The sequence below is a fragment of the Chelmon rostratus genome, chromosome 21 (assembly GCF_017976325.1).
Source record: "Chelmon rostratus isolate fCheRos1 chromosome 21, fCheRos1.pri, whole genome shotgun sequence".
Classification (NCBI taxonomy): domain Eukaryota; kingdom Metazoa; phylum Chordata; class Actinopteri; order Chaetodontiformes; family Chaetodontidae; genus Chelmon; species Chelmon rostratus.
Genome location: NC_055678.1, coordinates 2,427,206 through 2,450,173, shown reverse-complemented (window position 1 = coordinate 2,450,173; position 22,968 = coordinate 2,427,206). Strand labels below are relative to the sequence as shown.

The 22,968-nt window shown below is 43.9% G+C and overlaps 1 protein-coding gene across 1 annotated transcript in view; it reads left to right on the top strand.

Annotated features, from left to right (window-relative positions):
* Nucleotides 1-9,829: 9,829 nt before the first annotated feature.
* Nucleotides 9,830-22,968, top strand: part of aatkb (apoptosis-associated tyrosine kinase b) — a 49,265-nt gene continuing 36,126 nt past the window's right edge. Inside the window, exon 1 of the mRNA XM_041963318.1 lies at nt 9,830-9,884. Within this exon, the coding sequence (XP_041819252.1) occupies nt 9,830-9,884 (55 nt within the window). The remainder of the gene's footprint in view (nt 9,885-22,968) is intronic.

Genomic DNA, 22,968 nt, shown 5'->3' with positions numbered 1-22,968 from the left:
AAGTGATTACTCACAGCTGGGTTACTAATGCTGGGAGGTCACTGATATTTTGGGTGCCTGTCTTAATGGTGTCTGTCAGCGCTGATCTCAGAGGACACATCATGCTGGCATGTGAGTATAAAATGAGGGTATTATTGAGGGACTGCAGGCTCTCATCAGCACGTTTGTGGTGAATTATTTGTGCAACCAGCATGCAGAAGGCAGCAGAGGGTGGAGACGACCAGTGGAACTATTCAACATAAAGCAGAGCATTGCTGCGTTTCCGCTGGTTGTTTCATCATTCCGCTTCTCTTCTACCCCTTCCTTCAATTTCACACAATCATTTGCACTTCAAGAACTCTCTTATCATGATGAATGTGTGCTTTTTTTTACCATTGGCCAGGGGTTATAAACACACACCACCACAGATCAAAGAGACCGTTCTGCTCTCAGTCTGCGAGTTCTGAAGAGAAAAAGCCAGAAATTGAGCCACAGCTTGTTTACAGCTTTGACGAATTAGCACCGTGGCAACAAAAGAGAAAATGTGTCTAACATCAGGCAAAGCAACTCTGACAATATTGAAAATCATTACTAGTTACAGAACAGTCACCAGGTCACTCCCATCTATCGTTTCAACATATCCTGTCCAGTGCTGCTCAGCAGATTCAAGGTTTCCTGGTACAGCCGCCCCCCCTCTTACAGACAGGGAGGATGTAGCCACCAGCGGCCTTGCACCTGTCTTGCTCTCCCCGGTGGAGTCATTGTCCATTAAAGCTTTGGCTCCCACTGCTGCAGACAGGATGCGTCCCTGCAGATGTACTGGGACACGACCCCACATTAGGCCTGTCGACGGGGCTGAGCTGCAGGCCAGCCTTCACACGGTGCTCGAAGCGTTTAGCAGGGAGATTTCTGCAGAGGAAATCATACAAGTCATTAATGAATCCATTAGCGCTGCAAGATTTCATAAATAACTGGTGGCAGCTATAGTACAGCAAGTTAATTTAACAGCCACTTCACCAATAGCTGCTATTTTTATACGCATTTGAAGCAAAGAGGACTGTAATGTGCAGTGTTTCCACTTTCAATAAAGGATCTTCGGCTTCTTCTCTCAAGGTTAGCTGTGAAACTAAAATCACAGCCTGAGCCCGCCACGCTGCACTTCTGCCAGGATCCCAGAGTCTCTGAGAGTCTGGCATAAAGTCTGAGACAGACTTCAGTGACACCAGAGAGCCCAATCAGACCCTCAAGATTTTTTTGGTGCATCAGTTTACTGTATATCAATACCTACCTCTCTATATAACAAATGTGAATTATTTTCTGATTCATGGCTCGAGGGAGAGGGCTCTTTGTGTCCTTTATGTTTAGTGTAATTAGCAAATCCTTTATTTGTCTGGTCTTGTCTCCCCCTTTAATCTCTTGAACCTGAAGCTTTCACTCCTGTTTACTGTTTACTGTTACAGAGCCACCATTGATATACATTTATTTTTTGGACACATTACTCAGAAACACTTGACATGTCTTTAGTATTGTGCATGTTCAAGACGCAGAGCCCTTTGTAGTAAAGTGCTGCTGAAGCCTGACATCAGAGACAGTTATTATGTCCGACCCTCAACATCTGCAGCCGCCCGTCGAAGGCTGAGGACCTCAGCAGTCCTACGTCTGTCCCACACACAGCATCACCACTTTGATCCGAAATCACCGTCACAGTGATGAATCGCTTCAGTATGACGGGTCGGGCTCCCCGCCAGCATCACAACAGGCAGGTAATCAGGTTTGTTCACACTCACACACGAGCGCTACAGGGCAGAGAGCTGGCAGATAGAAGTGAGGCTCTGCAGAGGAAGTCTACACACTTATGTAACGCAGATGTGTGTGTGTGCTACATGTGTATTAAATAACGTATTAGCATTGAAACAATTCTGGGCAACTGTGTGTAGACACACCAGAACAATTCCTACAGAGCAGCAGGACCCGTGAAGCTGGCTTTGATATTGCTGAGAATTTCTTCTCCAGTTTTTGTGTGCATATGTTGGAGATATTATTTATAGCGAACAAATGTCTACAGGCCTGCTCAGATGCTCTGAGTTTGATTCCTGCTGCGTATTGATCCAGAGTATCTGAAATCAGAATTCCCACCCAGCCAGGCTGCCTGAGCTGAGCACGTTTCAGTCTGCCTCCGTGACTTCGATCCAGAGCTGCAGTCCAGCGAAAGCATATTTCAAACGCTGGTTTTTGAAGAAAACTCTGCATTACAGCAGATGGGATCGGTTAAAAATAATTAGCGAATGATGCCACCTGTTAAAGGGTCAGTTCGAGATCATAACAAATGGAGCTGTGGTTTTATTTTGGTGCGTTTGAAACGTTCTGACTCACCCACAGACGTCATTGTGTTTCAGAAAGCAGGATATTTGAAATCAGAATTCGAGGTTTAGGTTAGTTTTAGCCGTTGGTTTTTGTGAGATATGTTGAGATCTTTCAGACATATTATATATTTGTGTGGTGACCGAAAGTATGTGGACACATACCTTTGTGTACCTTTAGTCAGGGGCAGTTTTTGAGCCCCTTAGTTTTAATAAAGTTGAATGTGAGTGCTGCAACATGATATTTGAGACAACTGTGTGCTGACAGCAGTTTGCGTTTGTCTCCTTCCTGTTTCAACTTTACAATGTCCCCATGTCCCAAGAACTTGACTGGCCTGCTCAGAGTCCTGACCTCAACCCCGTCCCACAGCTTGGATCGAACTGCAAGCCAGAGCTGATCAGCCAACAGCAGTGTCAAACCTCAACGATGCTCTTTTGGCTGAACGGGAGCAAATCTTTGCAGCCAGGTGCCAAAAAAAAAAAATCCTGTGTTTGGCCCTGAAGTGCGGCAATAGACGTGCATACATTTAGTTTCTTCCCTAAAGGGAAGTGTGGCTGTAAAATTTACTTTTTAAAACCTGACATTTGTCTGAGACCCCTCCCTGGACTACATCTGGCACATACTGGCACATATCTGCTAAGTGAAACAGGAATTCTCCCTCTCTCCACACACGCAGGCGTAGCTGCTCTGTCTGACTGCGGTAAAGCTTGTTGGGTTTGGAATTTCATGCTTTCTCTCAAACGTGTTTCCATAGAGGATTTTTTTGAAGGAAGCTGGCATCCCGAAGCATTACGCAGATCTGAAAATCTGAGAATTAACACTGAAGTGAGCCTTTCAGCCTTCGCCGTGGGTTTGTTTACAGCACACAGTGAGTTCGACCCCAACCTTAAAGATCAAGTGAAGCGTTTGTGTCAGGACGCTTTTATCGAGCAGACACTTGGCTGAAACCTTCAGAAGAATGACTCTGATGCTATTGATCTGAGGATGCTGACTGATAATGTGACTGCTACACTTTACTGGAGGACAGAGAATTTAAAACCCAAATCTTTCCATTCCTGTCAGTCCCATTGCTTTTTTTTTTTTTTTTTTAATCTTTGGCACGAAGAAGAGTGTAATTAATCCCATTAAGATTCCTGAATTGGGTGTTGAAGGACTTGTCCAACAAGCCTTGCAGCCTAATTGAAATTGACTCCATAAAGAGCCATTCAGCTGAGACGTCACATTTAACAGATACACATTAGCGTGGAGGATTAGCACGCCAGAGCGCTGAAGACAACTTCCCAGTGATGTGTGAACACTCAAATCTGTATGCTGCTGCATTGTGTGTAACACCGCTGCACTAGATTGTGTGAAAATATGTTGAATCATGCATACATCTTTAGTCCTGCAAGATTCAGTGCGGGAAAAAATGGCCCAGAGAAGACAGCATACAGCAAGAAAAAGCACTGAGCTTGATGCATGCTACATGTTGATGTGCATTTATATTACCTCCACCCTAATTACCTCCACCTAAGACGCTCCCAAGCTGATCAAAACCTCAAAATCAGGGTTTCATTAAAGGCAGAATTCATGGCAGAGGTGTTGCATTGGACTAAGCTTCAAGTTTTCTTTATATTAAACATTTTTCATTCCTAAATTTGATTTTTTTTCTCAAAAAACAAAGACACAAACAAACAAAAAACATAAATCTTGTATATTCACAAGACTGCTCGACCACTGCTCGCTATGTGTGCTGCTCAGATTAAATCACATATTGGTGCTCGTAGTAACTTGTTGACAGTCATCGGTTCCATTCATGCAGTATGAAAGTCACTCTTTAAACTGAAATGTGTGTAATCCCTCACAGTGAGGAAACAGTTCAGTCTCTTAAATTATTGGCTGTTTCTGTGGCTGCAGTGAAATGTCAGCTTTAATAAATATAAAACAAAATCACAACTTTATTTCTTTATTTCCTATTGAAAAGGATGCTGGGGCAGGACAAACTGCAGTGAGCAGTGTGACCTGATAGGTGTGGCAGAAGGGGCGGGATCACTTCTAACCAATCAGTGCAGGGAGGGGTCACCAATTCAGATTTCAAACTTCCAGGAAGTGAAAGTTTTCAAGAAGTTTTCATTCACATTGCAGGAGCCTTTCCTGTTTGATGTTTTGATTTTTGGTGTGAACTGTCCAGAAATGAATGGAAGCCTGTGCAGCTGCAAGGTGAGGAAACATACATTCAAATATCACAAACACTCTTGGAGTATAGTTTACAAAACTTTTTCACAGTAAAGTAAATGTTACTAGTACTAAATGCGCAGAAATATGCGACTTCTTTTAATGAATGAGTTGCAGGGTTACATTTTACAACCCTCCCATGGTTCATTTTCATAGACACAGTTTGATTCCTTTCTTGGGTGGAGGAGCAGACCGTGGGGCAGCCAGCAGGGGTCTTAGCAAAATGAGTTTTCAAACATGATTCAGCAAATTAACAATCTGCTGCTTCCAGAGGCGACATAAGGAGGCTGCTGTCAGAAACACTGTGACAGACTCATTTCAAAGGGCTGGGGCTTTATCTGCGTCCCTTCAGTCAGAGTACAATCCACAGCTCCTCTTTATACCTGCACAGTGTGTTACCGTCTGTCTGTGACTGAATCACTTTGTTTCCCCTGTGGACATTCAGAGGTAACAACACTCATACAGATGCACACACACACAAACAAGCATTAGACTACCTGATTAACTCTCCCTGTCTGCCCTCTAATTATTTGCTCATGCACGAGGGGGACTCTTCACTGAACAGTCTGAGGTGATCTCAGGTGTTTTCTCTGCATGTGCACAGGTGTGTTGTCCTCTGCAGTCTGACCAGTGTGCCACAAAGTATTTCATCTTATTGTTTTAGTGCGTCAGTGCAGATTCTTGCACTTAACATGAATGAATGATTGAAATACAATGATGTCGTATTTCCTCTGATGTCACCCAACAGAAAACAAACAACAGGATACATCCAGTTTTAAATCGGACGCATTCTGATCGGATACTTGTGAGAGTCATTAGTCAAAGCGAGCTCTGGGGTTATTGTGTCTGCTGAGGGTCTTTTTTTAATGACACGACAAAGTAAAGTAAACAAGTCCTTTTTCTCCCCTGTTCGGCCTGTTGGATGGAGGTTCACCACCAAGAGGCCTAAAGATAAAGCTGCAAAACTAGTTAGTTGTTTTTGTTTTTTTCTGACAATTTGATTTGTACTTTTTCTCTGAAATAGTGGTTACTTTCACCTCTTCAGACATCTAAAACTCTTGCAAAAAAGCCCCTAAAGGAAAATCACTCTTCGGTTAAACTGTTTCCACACTGAGGCCATGTGATGAGGGGCATTAATAGACCCCTCGTGCTTCACTTGAAGGGTCACAACTCAATAAGGCTGGGAACGACCGCTGGGCTTTAGAAAATGGATGCAGAGCATAGCGTTATAAGATGTAGAGGAGAGGCTATATCAGTGTAAATGATTAAAATTAGCAGCAATTAGCAATTAGCAGCACAATCTCTTCATTTAGAGAACGTCATTTTGGCAACAGACGGCTGAAGAGGTTTTGAAACCGCATCTCAAAGGGCAGCTTCTCTAGAACCATGAAACACAGCACTGGTTTCAGATTGACCACAAAACAATTTGTTTCCAGCACTGTTCTGACAGGGTTTCATAAAGCCAAGCAACTGTAAAATGCTCCCAGTGCTCAACACAATTAAAGCCAAACTCTAAATGTGACATTAAAGCGTCAGAGTTACAAGCTTGGTGGAGGGGATCCAGGTGGAGCTGCTGGTCCAGAGAGGCTGGCGGTTTCCTTTCAGACCCTCAGTGACACCAGAGAGCAGTAACTCAGCATGTGCAGCTGCCTGGGTGCAGAGTGACCGAGGCTCTGGAGGGAGCTGTTAAAACTGGGCCTGAAGCCCGCTGCCAGGCCGCGATCCTCCCTCATCCCCCCCGAAGGACAGCTATGAGTTGTGGGGTGAGGATGGATATGGATGGGGTGTCTGGGCGGTTTAAATTCCACCAGTGCAGTTTCTGCCTCCCTCAACAGAAAGTGGACTGATCTGCAGGAAAGGCTCAGCGTGGTCTGATCTGCGTGCTGCTCTGCGTGGGAGCAGGTGTAATTAGCTTTGTGCATGAACTGAATGTACAGTGATAAATCATAGTTAACCTACTACTCATCAGATTTAGTGTAACATGTGAAGTGACTGGAAAGCACAATCTCCTCTGCCGCCGTTTCACCCCAGAAATCCATCTGATCCTCTCCTTTCTGTTTCCAGGGAAACAGCAGACATGCAACACAATGTTTCAGAGAGCAGAATATGACGTGACGAGACGGTGAAACAGGAGGAGGAGGAGGAGGAGAAGGAGTGAAAAGATTGAGGAGGAATATTCCTGTCAGAGAAATCAAATGTCCAGAAATAGGAACTTAACGTACGTAAACGGTGTCCTTCCATCATCTTCCTTCTCTCTGAGCTCTTCTTCATCAAACTGTGACTCTGTTAGAAAGTAAATGAGTCTGAAATGGAAACAGAGACAAGTCGTCCATCATCCTCTCCTCTCATTCCTCTGCTTTCACTGTCTGCGCAGGGAGATGAGAGGAAAATCACATTTAGTAACGTGCAAACGGGCGATCGATCTCAGAACTGCAAGGTTGCTCATGGTTTAGTCCTTTAGTCAAGAAGTGGCAATGCCTCCATGAGGACTTCAAGATGAATTCATAAACGAGTTCATATTTCATTTATGGGACAGGTGACAGTTTAAGGGAAAAAAACCTAAAAACATGAATCTAGAAACATAACAAGCAATTACAGCTGCTCTGGGGTTAAATTCAAATGTCTTATTGGAAACTAAATGTAGATTTTTCTGTAACTCTGCCACCCATCTACAGTAGGTAAACCTTCAGTGTTGGCTTTTAGCAAAATTTTGAATTATAACGCGGAAAAATTAGGAAAATTATTAATTAAATAAAAATATGTTGTTGTATAAGAGTCTCAGCACTGCCAGGCTTGAAAATGTTTGAATGTATGTGTGATTGCAGGGGCCCTGAAGCTGGATGCATGTGACCTGGGCCAGGACCTCCGAAGAGCTCCCTGGACTGGACTTGAAGCTGGATCACACTCTGGAGCTGCTCTGATGTACTCTGATGGAGGAGGGGTGGAGGTAGGGTTTATCGTGCCGACACTGAAACAGAAAACTGAGAAGAATTACAAACCTAAAATCAGCTTGATGTCGAACAGACGTGCAGAACATGTTGGTTGGTCTGGACTCACTTTTGTTTAGTGTTTGGACCAGCAGGGACCCCTTCTGACGTCTGTGGTAGTCACTCACACATTCATGAAAGTACTTCACTTAACAGCAAGTTAGAGGTACTTGTACTTTACTTGAGTGTTTCCATTTTGCTCCACTGCCTTCCAGAGGAAAATATAGTGTTTTTCTCCCATTGCATCTATTTGGCGGCCATGGTTACTCTGAAGATCATCATTTTCATGCATACGTACCCCGCTGATGTAAGTAAGACTCTTTGCCTCGATCATCCATAGCACAACAATAAAATGCTGCTCACACAAAATTCAATAATATAACTTTGATGGGGGTATTTTACCTGCTTAATGAGTCGTCTTACTTTGATCACTTATATTGCAGCTAAATTGTAAATATCTGCTTATTCTGAATCTGATGCAGCAACACGTTTCAAACAAGTTGAGACAGGAGCAACTAAAGACTGGGAAAGATGTGGAACGCTCCAAAAACACCTGTTTGGATCATTCCACAGGTAAACAGGTTGATTGGTAACAGGTGAGAGTATCATGATTGGGTATGAATCATCCTGGAAAGGCTCAGTGGTTCACATGTTCACACATTGTTGTCAGTCTAGATGCCTGTGGATTTTCAGAGCAGGATCAGCATTTAGATGACTGTTCGTTTCCGTATAAAAATGACCCGTCTGAAAGCAACACTGTCAGGTAATCAGATTATGGATGCAGCTCATTGAGCTCACCTGCAGGCCTCTCATGATTCGTCCGCCAAAACAACTGCTCATTTCACTGCTTATTTATTTGTGCATGGTTGTGTCTTTACACCGCCTCTTTACATGTGATCTTGGCAGCCGCCTTAAGAGAACCTGCAGAACGGCCTTGTCACATATAGAAAATCCATAAATGTCCTTTAATTATAAATGATGCATTACATAACTATCCATCCATGCAGCAAAGAGCAGGGTGCACAGTGAGAATGATGGCGAATCAAAGGCTGGATTTGCGCTCACGCAGATCTTGCTCTTCGTTGTCAGCTCGGTCCGTGACATTTCTGTGGTTGTGCGTGGGCGAAGAAGTACAATCATAGTAAGCGTGTGAGATGCACAGGGAAAAGTTGACTCCCTCTGCTGCTAGGAATCCAATCTGATGGGAAGAGAGGGCGAGGGAGGCAGGGGAGGAGGGGGATTGAGAGAGGATGAATGTTGCCGGGTGGGGGAGGGGGCTTCATCCAACATGTATGAACAGTAGGATTAGATGTGGGGATAGTCCAGAGAGCCAAGTCCTGCTGCGTGCCTTTCCCCAGTGTTACATCACTGCCTGTTCATGGGAGATTTTTGTTCTATCTCTTCTTATCTAACTGGGGGAGTTGAAGCAGAGGAGGAGGCGGCTGCAGGCGCTGCCCCCAGAAGCAGAAAACACACACACAGTAAAGTCAGGACAGAAATGTTTGCTTTGCATGTGAAGAGGGGGCAGTTTCAGCCTGTAAGCTGCAAATAACCCCCCTGCAAAAAATAGCTTCTTCCTCCACATCTGACCGCGCGCTGTACGTTTCAGTGATGTGAACATGTTGAAGCAGCACAGTAGCCTATCCTCAGCCTCCGACGGCCCCCTCCCCCTGCACGCGGAGCGCAAACGCCGCTCCAGAAATTCTATTTGGGCGCATTATCGAGCAAGATGGCGCTCTTTCCGTCAGCACCTCGGACAGCTCCCGGCAGCGCTGACAGAAAACTCAGCCTTTGATTTGGCTTGGTTTCCTCGCGGAGGTGTCACGTGCCCGGTCGCGTTCGCTGCGAGCTCTCAGATGATGATGATGATGATGTGACCGCGTCCAGGTCGCTGCAGCCACGAAGAGAAATCAAATTCTGGATCAACTTGACTGCTGTTGAACAGGACTTTGTCGCCCAGCCGCTCTCTCCTCCTCCTCCTCCTCCTCCTCCTGCTGCTGCTGCTCCTCTGCAGCGACAGTCTACATCTAAGTGTTCAGGAGGAGAAGGAGAAGACCAGAACCGGCCTCGGCCTGCGGTGACTTTCCACCGGAGGAGGTGCGCGTCTGTCTCAATCACACCGGCAGGATGGAGGGACGCGCTGACAGATCACCAGGGGCCGGTTCGGAAAGGAGACATGAAGCTGTGTTCAAGAAATAGTGTTGCTTAGTTAGTTGCTCTCCATGCTCTGCAGTTTCTCCTTCGGTTGTGCAACGCCGGCAGTGAAGATGTTGGTGCTCCTGGCGACGATGTCTTCGGCCGTTTTCAGCCCCGGCTTTGCCCTCAGCTCCCATTTCAGCGCAGGTGAGCCGACATTCCGCTGCAAACGTCCACAGTGACGCTGCGCGCGAGCTGTTATTTCATTCTGCTCGTTTCAGTCCTCGCAGAAACACTGATGGTTTCCGATTAACGCCTACACGTGATCTCTGCGTCCACCTAATTCTGTAAGACGACCAGCATGGCTGCAACATATAGAAATGATGTAATCTTCCTCATCTGAGCTGCCACTGTTTTATGTGTGTGTGTGTGTGTGTGTGTGTGTGTGTGTGTGTGCGCGCGCGCGCCTGTGCCTGCGTGTGTTGAGATTTTCGGATCAAAAGTAGATGAAATCATGGCGCAAGCCTGTGAGGGAAAGCCTGTTGTTAAAGTTCAAACAGCTCTCACACCTGTGTCTTTGAGCTGCTCAGGCCAGCTGAGCAGTTTAAAGGTGCAGTCCGCGTAAAGGTGAGAGGCAAGAGTGAAGGTGAAAGGTGAAGAGGAGCTGTGGGAGCAGGGGCTTCCTCTAATTGAAGCGGCAGGATGTGGCTGCTGTTATCCAATTAGTGCTGGAGAAGAAGAGGATTATGGGAGATGATGAATGGAGGCAGATTGCCTCATTGTTCCTCAGGTCTTGGTGTAATAATCAGAACTCTGCAAAGCAAATGCCTGTTTTTATTATGCAGCATAAGCAGCAATTGGCCTGTCATTCAGGTGGTTTCCATGGCAACCAGAAGGTGCAGCAGTCTTTGGCTTTCCAGTCAATAAAAGATGGATTTGCTCCTGCTGTGCCTCAGCATTATGAAGAGTCGTACACGTAGAGATCGTAGTGAGGACACTGACGTGTTTTTTCATTGTTTTTGAAATGGAATGCTGCGTTCAGTGTGCCGTAAAACTGAAGCCTAATGTGCATGATGGTTTGTCTTCCGCTTGATATCCTCCAAAAATGCTTAAGTGGGTCTCTACTGCCGTTCTTGCTACCTTGGATTCATAATGCCCTTCCGCCCTTTTCAGAACACATTAATTGAATTGCATAAATCCCCCCTTACACCAGGGCTTTAGCCTGTGCAGCTGTTGATTTGTACCAGATGACCAAACGAGAGAACAAAGCTTTTTATTCTGTCTTGCATCTCTTTTTGCTACAGAGTCAGAACCAGGATTTGTTTGTCTTTTCTGTTCCAAACCAGAGATTTATTTAACTGGACATGAGCATCTGGATCCCAGTTGGATCCTCTTCAGTATTTCATTTTGAACTGACGAAGATTAAATTGTGATTAATGCGTGTTTGAGTGTGTAGGCGTTACTTTGTCTTTGGTGCTGGTGTTGTGCTTATAAATACACTCTTCTCTCAGATCTTGTCCTTGAGCAAACCAAAACACTGAAATCACGACTGGGCGTTCTGGTATTTCGAAGCCGTCTTACTCTTGTAATCGTGGCCATTCTGATGATGGCTCATGCTAACTTTGAATTTTCCACCTTCATTGTAGAGATGTAGGAAACGTGTTCTCAGGCCTCTCGTGGTACGTTGGCAGTTACGCAGTGAGCTTCTTAAAGCTTTCCAAATCAGTTCCATGCAACATAAACACAGAAATTAGCCCCCTGGATTAGCTCTTTATGCGAACTGCATGCAGGACAACTACACCAGTGCGCTGACATGTGCAGGGTTATCAGCTGATGCTGGTTTAACATGTGTGCCTGCCCATACATGATCATAAAATAAGAGTTATGCTGAAAAATAGAAAGTAGAAAAAGACTTTTCCTTTAAACACACATCACATTTCCCTCCTAAAGTAGCTTTAAGATCAGAAATGTGTTGATTTATTTATCTACATCCACATTCTTACAGTATCATAGATGCAGAGTATCGACTCAATGAAGCTCTATTTTGTTTTAACGCAGAAATATTCGAACACAAAACTTCAGGATTTTTGTGGCTACAGCACTCCATCAAATGGAAATATTTTATCTGCAGTGTTTTACACAGATTTCACAGATCTGATGTCTTTGGATAGACAGCTTTTTTGATCCACTTGTAGGCTGATGAGGTTCAAACGGCGAAAAACCACGATGAGGCAGATTTGTAAGGAGCAGATGGGCTGCAGTCAAAGGCGATCATTTGTATTTTTTGGCGATTTTATGTTATTTAATGGTACATTTCTGCTGAGTTGTACTTTTTTGTTATATGCAATAACTTACGTATTTTTTTAAACAGCACAAATATAGAGCTGAAATGATTGATTGATTAATTAATTAATTCTTGACAGAAAATTAACAAGCTTTGTCACTTTTTGAACAAAATTCCCAAATATGTATTTATTTTAAAATATTAAAATATATTAAAATAAATTAATTAAAATAAATGTTAAAAATAAAATATACTGGCCTTTTTTAATCTTTCTCTGGATGTTTGAAAACGCTACCTTTGGCTCTGGATATGATTTTCCACTATTTTCTGACAGGTTATACTTTTTTTATATAAAGGCCCCACTTGAGTAGTAGTATTAGTAGTTATTAGTTATCAATATTTATGTAGTATTTATAGAGCTGTTTCTGCCAGGTCACATCTTTCCATATTTTGCTTGTATTTGTGTATGTTGGAGGATGGAGGCAGCAGATTAATGGAGGACTGGGAACGTGAAGGCTAAATGATTTAAAAAGGACAAAGTGAGAGAGGGAAGGGGGGGAAGGTGCTTGTCCAATTACTTGGATCTTCCTCTTGTGCCAGCAGTGTTGACCGCTGCGTAGGGCGCGGATACAGAGATGACATCACAGCCCAGTAAGGGCAGGGCTTGGTATCAGTGGTGGTGGAGGGGGGATTTTACTGGCAGCGCTGGCTGGTTTCCTGAGCCCCAGGTTATCCATCTCACATTTCTCAGTGGACTCCCGGCTGTACATGCAGAGACTCACTCTAATTATATGGAAACAATACAGGGAAGCAGGACATACTGTGTTGTGCTGAAAGCCCTGTGGACTTCCCTCTCTCAAGGCTGAATTACCTGCTGGAGGACACAGGCGAGGAGCTGGACGAGCAGGTAAACCCAGGGGACTGTTGGGTTGGAGGAACATGAGTCAAGAGTTGGTGTTCGTGGCTGGAGGTGGAGTGTTTGTGGGTTTTTGCTCTTCATACAGATAAACAACTAGCACAGAAATGGAATTGGGTGGATAGAAGAGAGAAAATAGCTGGAGAGGTTGCATTGTTTTCAAACTGTACAGTAGATGCTGTGGTTTTGACTGAAGGAGAAGCTTGTAGAATAAACGATGTGCTGGAGAAGTGGAGGGCATAAAGCTCTGAATAGGATTCATGCCATTTACAGTGATTGAACAGCCTCTAAAAGCTCCCTCTTCTGATCTACACCTCAAAACCTCCCATTAGGAACGACTCCTCAACACTCACACTGATCGGAAAAGATGAAAGGACCATGGTGGTCTTAAGTTGTGATCACCCGGCAGCAGGATTTCTTATTTTTCCTGCAGTGTTTTCTGTTTCTGTGGAACAGCTTGTTCAGAACATGATCATTCCCGTATTGAAAGGCCCAGAGTGTCTTAAGTGAGACGACTGCAGACATGCCTCTGATTGCTAATAGCTTCTCTTTGTGTGCGTGCGTGTGTGCGTGCGTGTGTGTTCTGAAGAATTAATATCATCTTATGGTATAGAAACTATTTCTGTTAAAGGAAATACTCACCCCCCTCCACCTCTATTCTAATTATTTTCCAAGTGTTGTGACGAAGGTGAATTCCCGTCATCGTCGGGTGACTGAAAAAGGAAATAAACATCGTCAGGTTACAGCAGGACATCAGATGGACGCTCAAACACAACCACTTCGATACTTTAATGGCTTGATGCAACGCAAAGACTCCATCAATGAATTGACGAGCTTGTACAGCGCAGCGGTTCAGCACCTTGCATCTGCCACTCAGTCTCTAAACTGCTGAGCTTTATTGAACGTCTCCATTTAAACCTCGCTGAGAATCAATATTTCTCACAGAGTTTTTTAGTGTTTTTCTGGAGACAGACAGTATCTGTTATAGACTGGAGGTCAGAATTGGGGATAAAACTATTACTATCAGTATAAAATGCTCATCACAGTGTCCCAGAGGCAAACGTGACGTCTACAGATTGATTAGTTTTGATTGTTTGTTCTAATTTATATGATAAAACATAAATTGTATCACAATGTATCCAAAGAATAATTAATCAACTAATTGCTGCAGCACTAATCAGATTAAAATTCATCCACAGTGAATTATTTATCTTTGTTTTCCATCTGTTACAGTATATTGACCTAACAGACGAGAATAGAATAGAGGCTCCCCGCTCATCACAGACCTTCATCTTCTTTTCCCTTAGAGTGTGAACTCAAAGACACGCTCTTAAATTCACATGGAGATACAAAGGCCCACTTAATGAAATAATAATGAATTCTTTTCTCATCCTTGAGGGAAATTCTCGTTGCTTGCCTCACGCAGGGTGCACAGGGTTTAGCTGTAACACAGCAGCCGCGGAGGCCGGAGAGGGATTCGGCGTCTTGCTGAAGAGCACTTCAGCTTCCGGCTGGAGGACGCTCCGCCCGCTCACTGTGCACCGCTTTGCTGCATCTCATGTTCTGGAAATGTGTTTTCTCACTTCAGCATGTTACCTGTGGTGTGATGTTACCCCTCTGGTTAACTGAGGTGTGTAGATCCCAAACTTTATACTGGATCTTTGACGTACTTGTACCATCTCATGAGAAGGTTTTAGAATCCGGATTTTACTTCTAATGCAGTTATTTTGGCAAAACGTGGACGTGGCATTTCTTTGACAAACGTGTTTCTAACATTAGTAAAACAAACCGTGCTTGTGTCACCTTTTCTAGTCTGACAGAAAATTGTGTTGATCAGAAACCTTTTATATTTTAGAAGCAGCAGTGAAACGCTGCATATAAAGCCTGATGAAGATGGTGATGATGACGGACCGCTGAGGCTTGAGTTTTATTGGTGTTTATAATTGTTCTATCTTATCTTATCTTGATTGTCTCCACTGATAGTCCGACACAGGCAGCGAGATTCAGGCGCGCTGCTGCTCTGATTTCTGACGCAGGATCTCTGCAGTGGTGCCCTTGAGCAAGGTTTACTAGCCCGCCACTTCTATCTTGCCCCGTTGCAGGCCTGACTAATGGGCTGGATGATGAAGTGTGACACCAGTCACCTGTTTATGTTCTTCCGCGCTGCCACTCGGTCCCCGGGCCTGGATCTCTGCCTCTGCATCTCCTGATGACGGCCGATAAATTTCACAGTGGAAGTTGTGTTTGATCAAGTTGTTATGTTGTTGACAAAATACACGGCCGGCTTAATGGGCATTCTGTCCTCCGAGGCAGCTGAAATAGAAGAGTAGGAGGGAATGTGAGTGCTTTCCCTCAGCACAGCGTCTGTTCTGGTGTTTCAGCACTATGGAGAGCTCCCACAGTCTGTGCAGTGATCTGAGGAAGAAGACTGAGGCTCTGCTGCTGAAAAGTTTCTTAATATACAGTTTGTATGAAAAATATATTTTGCAAACACTTTATCTGAACCCCATTTAATCAGCATTTATAAACTGTATATCAGCAATTAGTAAATGTTCATAGGTCACTATAATAGTAGTTGTACGCAGATATAAGGACAACTGGTTATTCACAAATATATAAAACTACTAAAGCAATAGGATGTGATTGCAGCAATGTTTAACTGCATCATCGACCACCCAAATACTGTTTATACGCCAGAATTAATGTTCGGCTCGAGGGCTTTCTGATCTGTGCAGCAACAGTCGATCCCTGAAACCTCGATTCGGGTCAGGAAGAACTCCCAAAAGTTTTTAACAGGGAAAAAACAGTGGTTGAAACCTGAGGAAGAGCAACACGACGGACAGACATGCAGTAGATGTGCTGTGCACGGAGTTGACCAGGACAGCAAACCGTATATAATAAATGATATGGAAGCTCTGGATTTCAGAATGAGAGATGAAAATAATCTTTCTTTTCCTTTATACTTTGCTGTCTGTTTCTAACAAGCTGCTGTAGGCCGCTGTGGATAATATTGGAAATCAGTGAGCAGGACTAAGGCAATGCTGGATCTGCAGGACTGTGATGAATTACCTTGACCTTTTCACATAATTATATATATCAAATAGCTTGCAGAGTTTCCATGTGAATGAGAGGCAAATGAAATGTTCAACGCACTTCCTGCTTTACAAAACATCTGCAAAGCTGAGTTTTGTTTACCTCCATGTTTGCCAGCCTGCTGGTGCGTCGCTGCACTTCCTGGTGCTCCACCAACTATCAGTCAGCAAACATGTGAAGATGTTGGCAGGAATGTGTGCTGTGTCCTCACAAATGTGCTGGTGGAGCGAGCAACAACGTTCCCATCCAGATATTTAATCTGATGATGGTTTATTTACTCCAAAACTCACGGATCAACCCCTGAAATGAACCACATGTTTTTCAAATGGTTATAATAAGAGCGACGATTCTGGCCTCAGCTCTTTATGATTCAAACCCACCCCCCTCTCTCTCCTCCAGCACGTTTATTCTGGAAAACATCACAGATCCAGACTGACAGGCCGCCGTCTCAGCGGCACTGCGTCTTCAGCTCCAACGCCGTCACGTGGACGCCCTTTTTATAAGACGAATATAACACACCTCACAATAAAACAATTTGCTCTCCGGATGAAATCACGCAAGCTATTATTTCTTTTGTTGCGTTGCCTGTAATTATAAGTGCACTAAGAGAGTAATTTAATTTCCTGGTTCCTTCTCAGCCTCCCTGCTGAGGCATTAATGACTAATTGATTTGCTCTGGAGCGACACACTGTTTGAGGGACATCCAGTTACCATCTTTGCTCTGTTCAGTCTGTTTGCACAAGAGAGGCTGATCACTCCACTCGAGGACAGGAGAGTCAACACATGAGCGGGGCGCTGCACTGACTGACTGGCTGACTGCTGGTTCAATCGATGCACCACGTTGTTGACTTATTTTGATCTCGTTCTCTTTGGGCTTTGATATCATATACTTTTCTGTGTTCTCGCCTGTGTCATCTTTGCTGTATGTTGCTCTTGTTAACTTCCCTGTTTCTCTCCTTCTATCTCTCTATCCATCTCTATTTCTCGATTAACCGTGTGATGGAGAGCCTCCCAGTCCCTGCAGTATCACAGCAGGCTGTTAAGCCTGTGATTTAGGGGGATTCATCACTGGCCACGCTCGCCTGGCTGAGAAATAGGGCTCAGACTCCAAGTGTGTCCTGATGCAGAGAGAGAGGAAGGGGGAGAAGCAGAGGGAATAGTGTCAGTGGAGGAAAGAGGAAATCAGCTCGATAGAGACAGAACTGGACAGACTGCAGAACAGATCTGAAGCCCCTCGTTCGGGTTCAGGTAAATGAACACGAAGGCTTTGTGATGATCAACCTGAGCTCCGTTCAAATCTACACATCTGGATCTGCACCGCTGCATTACAGAATCACCCACGTGCGCTCTGCATTAAGTTTACTGATGGCATTTTAACTAACCTTCTCACTTTCACGTGTGTCACACCAGAAATCTGCAGATACGTCACAGCTGTGCAGGATGTTTTCGTAATGTGGAGACTAACACGCTCATTCACTCCTTAGAGTAAGAAACTTGGAGCATGCTGGTTTCCAGATGTGGCCAGGTGCTGCAGGAGAGGCAGTCAGCGTGGGGGAAATGGAGTACGAGCATCATGAAGACAAAACTTGTGTGAATGCTGTTTCTCTGTATTTACATTTGCTGGCTGTGAGTGCACAGTAATGATTTAAGGTGACTCAAATGAGTGTATCAACATTTTAATCTACTCAGAGCTTCTTGATTTTGGCAGTTGGACAGTGAGAAGAGATTTTTGTGATTAAATCAATTTGGGGCTATAAAACTGAGGGAGACAAAAATGGGATTTTGTCCTCCGTCGCTTGTTGAAATGATGCGTCTGCTCGCTCTGGTGTGTTTCTGCCCTGTCGCTCATCAGGTGCCGGTCGGACGGTTTCGAGCACCACGATGACATAAAATTCAGCTGCATTAATAAACTTTAGCAAGAATTTTTCTACTAAACGATGTATTTTATTCATGTGCCTGATGATGAGACGCCATTTATGATCACGAACATTTTGTTCCCAGTTGGATCTTTGTCAGACCCACATACCCATACAGTGTGTATGTGTATCCATATCTTCATATATCTCCATATATCTCCATATATTTATGGGCTGATAAGCTCTATGATGACAGGTGTGGTAACCATCAATCTCACCTTATTAGATGTATCCAAAATAGCTGTAGGTTACATGAAACCACACTTACTTCACCTCTAATGAGGCAAAACCACTGAGAGACGAGAGACGACCTTTTTCACTCCAAATATAACAAGTACTGCATGTGATGTATTTGTACATGCGGCAGCGTGGGGTCACTTATTTATATCCTTTTGTTGTACCTGAAGACGTCCACTTTGAGATCTGCTTGACGGTTGACCCGTGAGGTCAGTGCCACTGACTGCCCACACGGCTGATAAGCCACCATATGGCTCAGCAGCTATAACACAGCAGATACTCCCTCAGACCGTGTCCATGGCAACGCATCTCACCGAATCAGTGTGTCATTCATTACAGGTTAATTCAGCATTTCAGAACTCTTTTAACTCTTTATCTCTGTCTCTCTCTCTGTCTGTCTGTCTCTCTATCTCTACCTCGCTCTCTCGCTGTCTCTCTCTCTCTCTGTACCTCGCTGTCTCTCTCTCTCTCTCTCTCTCTCTGTCTCTACCTCGCTCTCTCGCTGTCTCTCTCTCTCTCCATCATAATTTGCACGTGAGCAGGCAGACACCACACGTGAAGCCGCTGCAGCTGGAGGGGTTTGGTTTTTCATGTTATGATGGGAAAGATAACTCTGAGTGTGTGTGTGTGTGTGTGTTTGTGTGTCATTTCCTCATCACACACACTATAATGTGCTTTCACTGGTGAGCCTGTGTGTAAGTATGCGAGCACGTATATGAATACATTCTGTATTACTTCGTGTACGACAGACTGAGCAAGAAAAGAGAGCATCTGCGTAGTTGGTGTGTGGGTGGATGTGTGAGTGTTTGCACGTTGTGTGACAGCATTTGCTCCAGTTTCTAGTTTTGGACGTTTCCCCTGCCTCTTCTCGCTCACAGATGAGCTCATCCAATATTTAGAGCATCAGTCACCCCGGCCTGGATCGGTGTCCCCTGAAATACCAGTACTCAGTCTATGACTTAACGTTATCCCGTTCTGACGGCTGCTGCTGGTGAGCCCACGTCAAACCTCTTTCTGTGTGGAGCAAATGCTTCAAATATCAGTATTTTTTAAATGCAGTACATTTACGTTAATGTACAGTGTATTTATAAAGTACACAAGTTTTTGCGTAGCTGTCACTGTGCACAAATGTTGAAAATAGACTTGATGTTCGTGGGAAACTTGTTTCCAACAGCGAACCGTGGTCTGGATAGTGTGAAGGGGAGGACTGTGTGTAAGTGCCACTTATAGACGCCATGTGTTTTTCACTGTATTTAGCAACTGAAAACAGCTGAGAACGTCTTTTATTCTGAGTTACATTATTCAGTTTTTGTGTTTTCTTTCTGTAGGGCGTTGTCACACCTGCATTAACTGATTTCTTTTGCCACTTGGTGGCAGTGTAACAGTCTTTAAACACAGCACCGACTTATCGCAGCTCACAAACGTGTTAGCAGTGAACAGTTGCCAATTTTCATATCCAGCACATCAAAATTCATTGAGAGTCGTCCTTTTGGCCATGTAGCCAAAAGTCCAACATTCACTCGCGTTTAGCTCTGTTTTTAGTTAGAGGAATATTTGACCCTTTGGCTGCTAAATGCTCCACTGTGTTTACCAGCTAGGTGCTAACTCTGTTGTTTGCTGTTTGGTGGTAGTTTACAGAGGATTTATCAGAGCTTTTCATTGAAAACAGCTGCCTGCTGAGGCTGGAAACGAGCTTGATGAGAGCGCTAAGAGGAAACCAAAACAAGTCACAGGCTGTGAAAACACAGAAACGCTGTGCTGAAAGATGATAAACTGCTGTGCAGAGCCAAGTGTGTGGTGACCCCGTCCACATTACACACAGTCATCTGATCATTGTTAATATAGAAAGATTGATTTGTACAGCTTTGAAGTTTTCAGCCGGAGATTTGTACTGGTGTTCACTCGGATGTAGCAGTACTCAACAACAAGTATGAGTACTCATGGGAGAAAATCAGACGTGCTGGAACTGCGTACAAGTGAGCACTGGCCCAATTCAAGCACTGGTTATACAAACTGGTTATGTAAGAAACCTTTGAGGCCTAAAAACAGTGAACATAAAACATGTTATATTCATACACAGAGTCTGTTTGTGCACCTACAGTGATGCCAGAAGCTCCCTACAAGTAAAACATTTCTCCTCTGCCTGAGCATGAGCCCAGATCATCACAGTGATACGGAGCACATTTGTTGCATCATGAGATACCAACAGATTGTAATTGCAGTTCTGAACAGGTATGAATACCATTTGGGCGCCGTTTCCCTGCTAGAAGCACTTCAAATACATAATGTTCCCAGCCATAAAGCCATTTCACACGCAGTCGCACGTTGAAATGAGGCAGCCTGATATACTAAAAGTGTTTCCATGGCAACCGTGCTTCGAAACCGGTACACAACGGGGGGGCACTTTGGAGAGGGTCCACTCCCTGTGATCATGCATAATCACGGCGGACACATATCACAAACCTGGCCAGCATCTCTGATTAATGCTGCGGAGCGCCGCTCTGCACTCTCTGTTGTTCCTGTGCCGGCCTTTTAAAGGCAAAAGCCTTGATTAGTTAAAAGCTGCTTTTATGTAAATGTCCGGGGTACAACGAGAAATGCCACCACATCTGAATGGTGCTGGCGGGGCTGAATTAGCAGAAGTCTGTCTTTTGCCATCTGAGGTGACTGTCATTATAAACTTTGAAATTCAAATGAAGTGACTTTATCCAGAAATGCAGGTTTCTTTACTCGATGTGTCATCTTCCTGACAGGAAAAGCCTCGTCTACAAATTGTGTTTGTGACGTCTTGGCTTTAGACTCGGATGAGCTCCCTTCTTTCTGTAATGGTAATCACGCTGCAGTCAAATCTATTGGGTAAACACGCTCTGCGGTCTGCTCTCATGCCACATGCTGTGGTGCTCCGTAACATCCTTTTATGTTGTTTTATCAGCATAATAACGTGAACATTTGGAGACCAGTTGTGTTGTGTTGTTTTTATTTGTTTGCTTCCATATTGTGTCATCATACATTATTAATGTTATTACATAAGTATTACATAGTCAAGGCTCACTGTTATCATTTTTTTCAGCTTCCTGCTGTAAGAACACACTAATCACACTCAACAAGGTCTCTTTTTAAGGTGCTGGGTTAATAATAATAATAAATATGCAACATCTGGTTAGACTTTCAAAATAAAGCCTGCTGAGAACAATAATAAACACACACACACACACACACACATATCTATATGCATGTATGTAGATATGTGTATATGTATATATATCTGTTTTTGTGTGTGTATGTATATACAGTGTGTACATATGTATGTACATATATACATACACATACATGCATGCATATTGATATGTGTGTATATGTATACATATATATATGTATATATACATACATATCATATATACATGTCACATTATTAACAGGTATAAACACAAATTAAAACCGTTTTTTTAATTAAAAAAAGTAGCCTGTATACAATATTAGTGATGCATAGCATAGTTACATAGTCGTACTATTATGTTCCCCTGTTGCAACCATAACCTTCGAGCTGTAGCTTGTATACCACGTGAATGTAATGTGCATTGACATATAATGCAACTTTATGCCTGTGTGTGTGTGTGTGTCTGCGCGCATGCACTTTACCCCTGTGTCTTGTGTGTATCGTAATGAGCGGCTCCTGTGAGGTGTGTGTGTGTTGTCTAATTGGCCCTGCGTGGCATCTGCGATGCGATGTCACATGTGAGCATGTGCAGTCGGTGCCGGTGGGGACGGAGGACAGGAAGAAGAGATTTGTTCTGCTTCAGAGGCCTCTCTCTTCTTCTGTGGAGGATTCATCCGGATGCAGAGGAGCACAGTCAGAGCAGGAGAAAGAGACAGAGAGGCACATAAAAAATCTGAGAGTGTAGAAAAAGAAGGCAGGTAGTAGTTTTTGAGGAGTGGAAATCAGCTCCCTGTGGCGAAGAGTAAGGAGTAAGGAGGAAGTCAGTGGTTAAGGACATAAATGAAGGACTGGAGGAAATAATAATCATGGAGGAACAACTGCAAGCATGCTCCACACCCTGTGATGTGTGATAGTTTATATTTTCTCTGCTCTGTTGAGTTTCCCTCACTGAGATGATTCATCCACATTAGAGCCACCAACAGCGGAACAGTTTCATGCTCCGCTCTCATGCTCTCAGAGGCTCGTTCAGGTGAAAACATGTGATGTTCCTGCATGATTCCCACTTTCCTGTGTGCCTTTGTGCAATTTGTCAGACGTTTCTCTTCACTTTGGGAGTACCTGTGCATGCATACACAATGGCTCTGCATCTACATAAAGGCTTGTTTTGTCTTCATGCTTCGACGGTCACAGTGAAGCAGTGCTACGCCAGCTCCACAGACCCATAATCCCCTGCTCCTGTGCTTTTTCCTCCACTACAAGTACTTGGTAAATGCCAGGCTTTCACTGCGTATCACTCTGAATAATACTCAGACATCTTGACAAATGCTCGATTCATTGAGGCTGTTTGCTGAATATTTATTTCATAACAGATTCAAGATCTAAATGATTCATAAGTATGTGTACGTGTGGTTTCTCCCACACTGACAAATCTGATGAAAAAATAATGCAAAAATGGAAAATAAATTGCTGGTTTGTATTTATAAAGGTCACTGAAGCACTACCTTCTTAATAGGTTTCATATATTTGTTGTTATACGATGGAGACGGTGATGAGCAACATCAGCATGTTATTATTGTCACTGTGAGCATGTTAGCATGCTGACATTAGCGTTTAGCTCAAGACGCTGCTGTGGGCAGGTGTGGCCTCACAGAGCTGCTGGCATGGCTGTAGACTCTTGTTCGTTAATG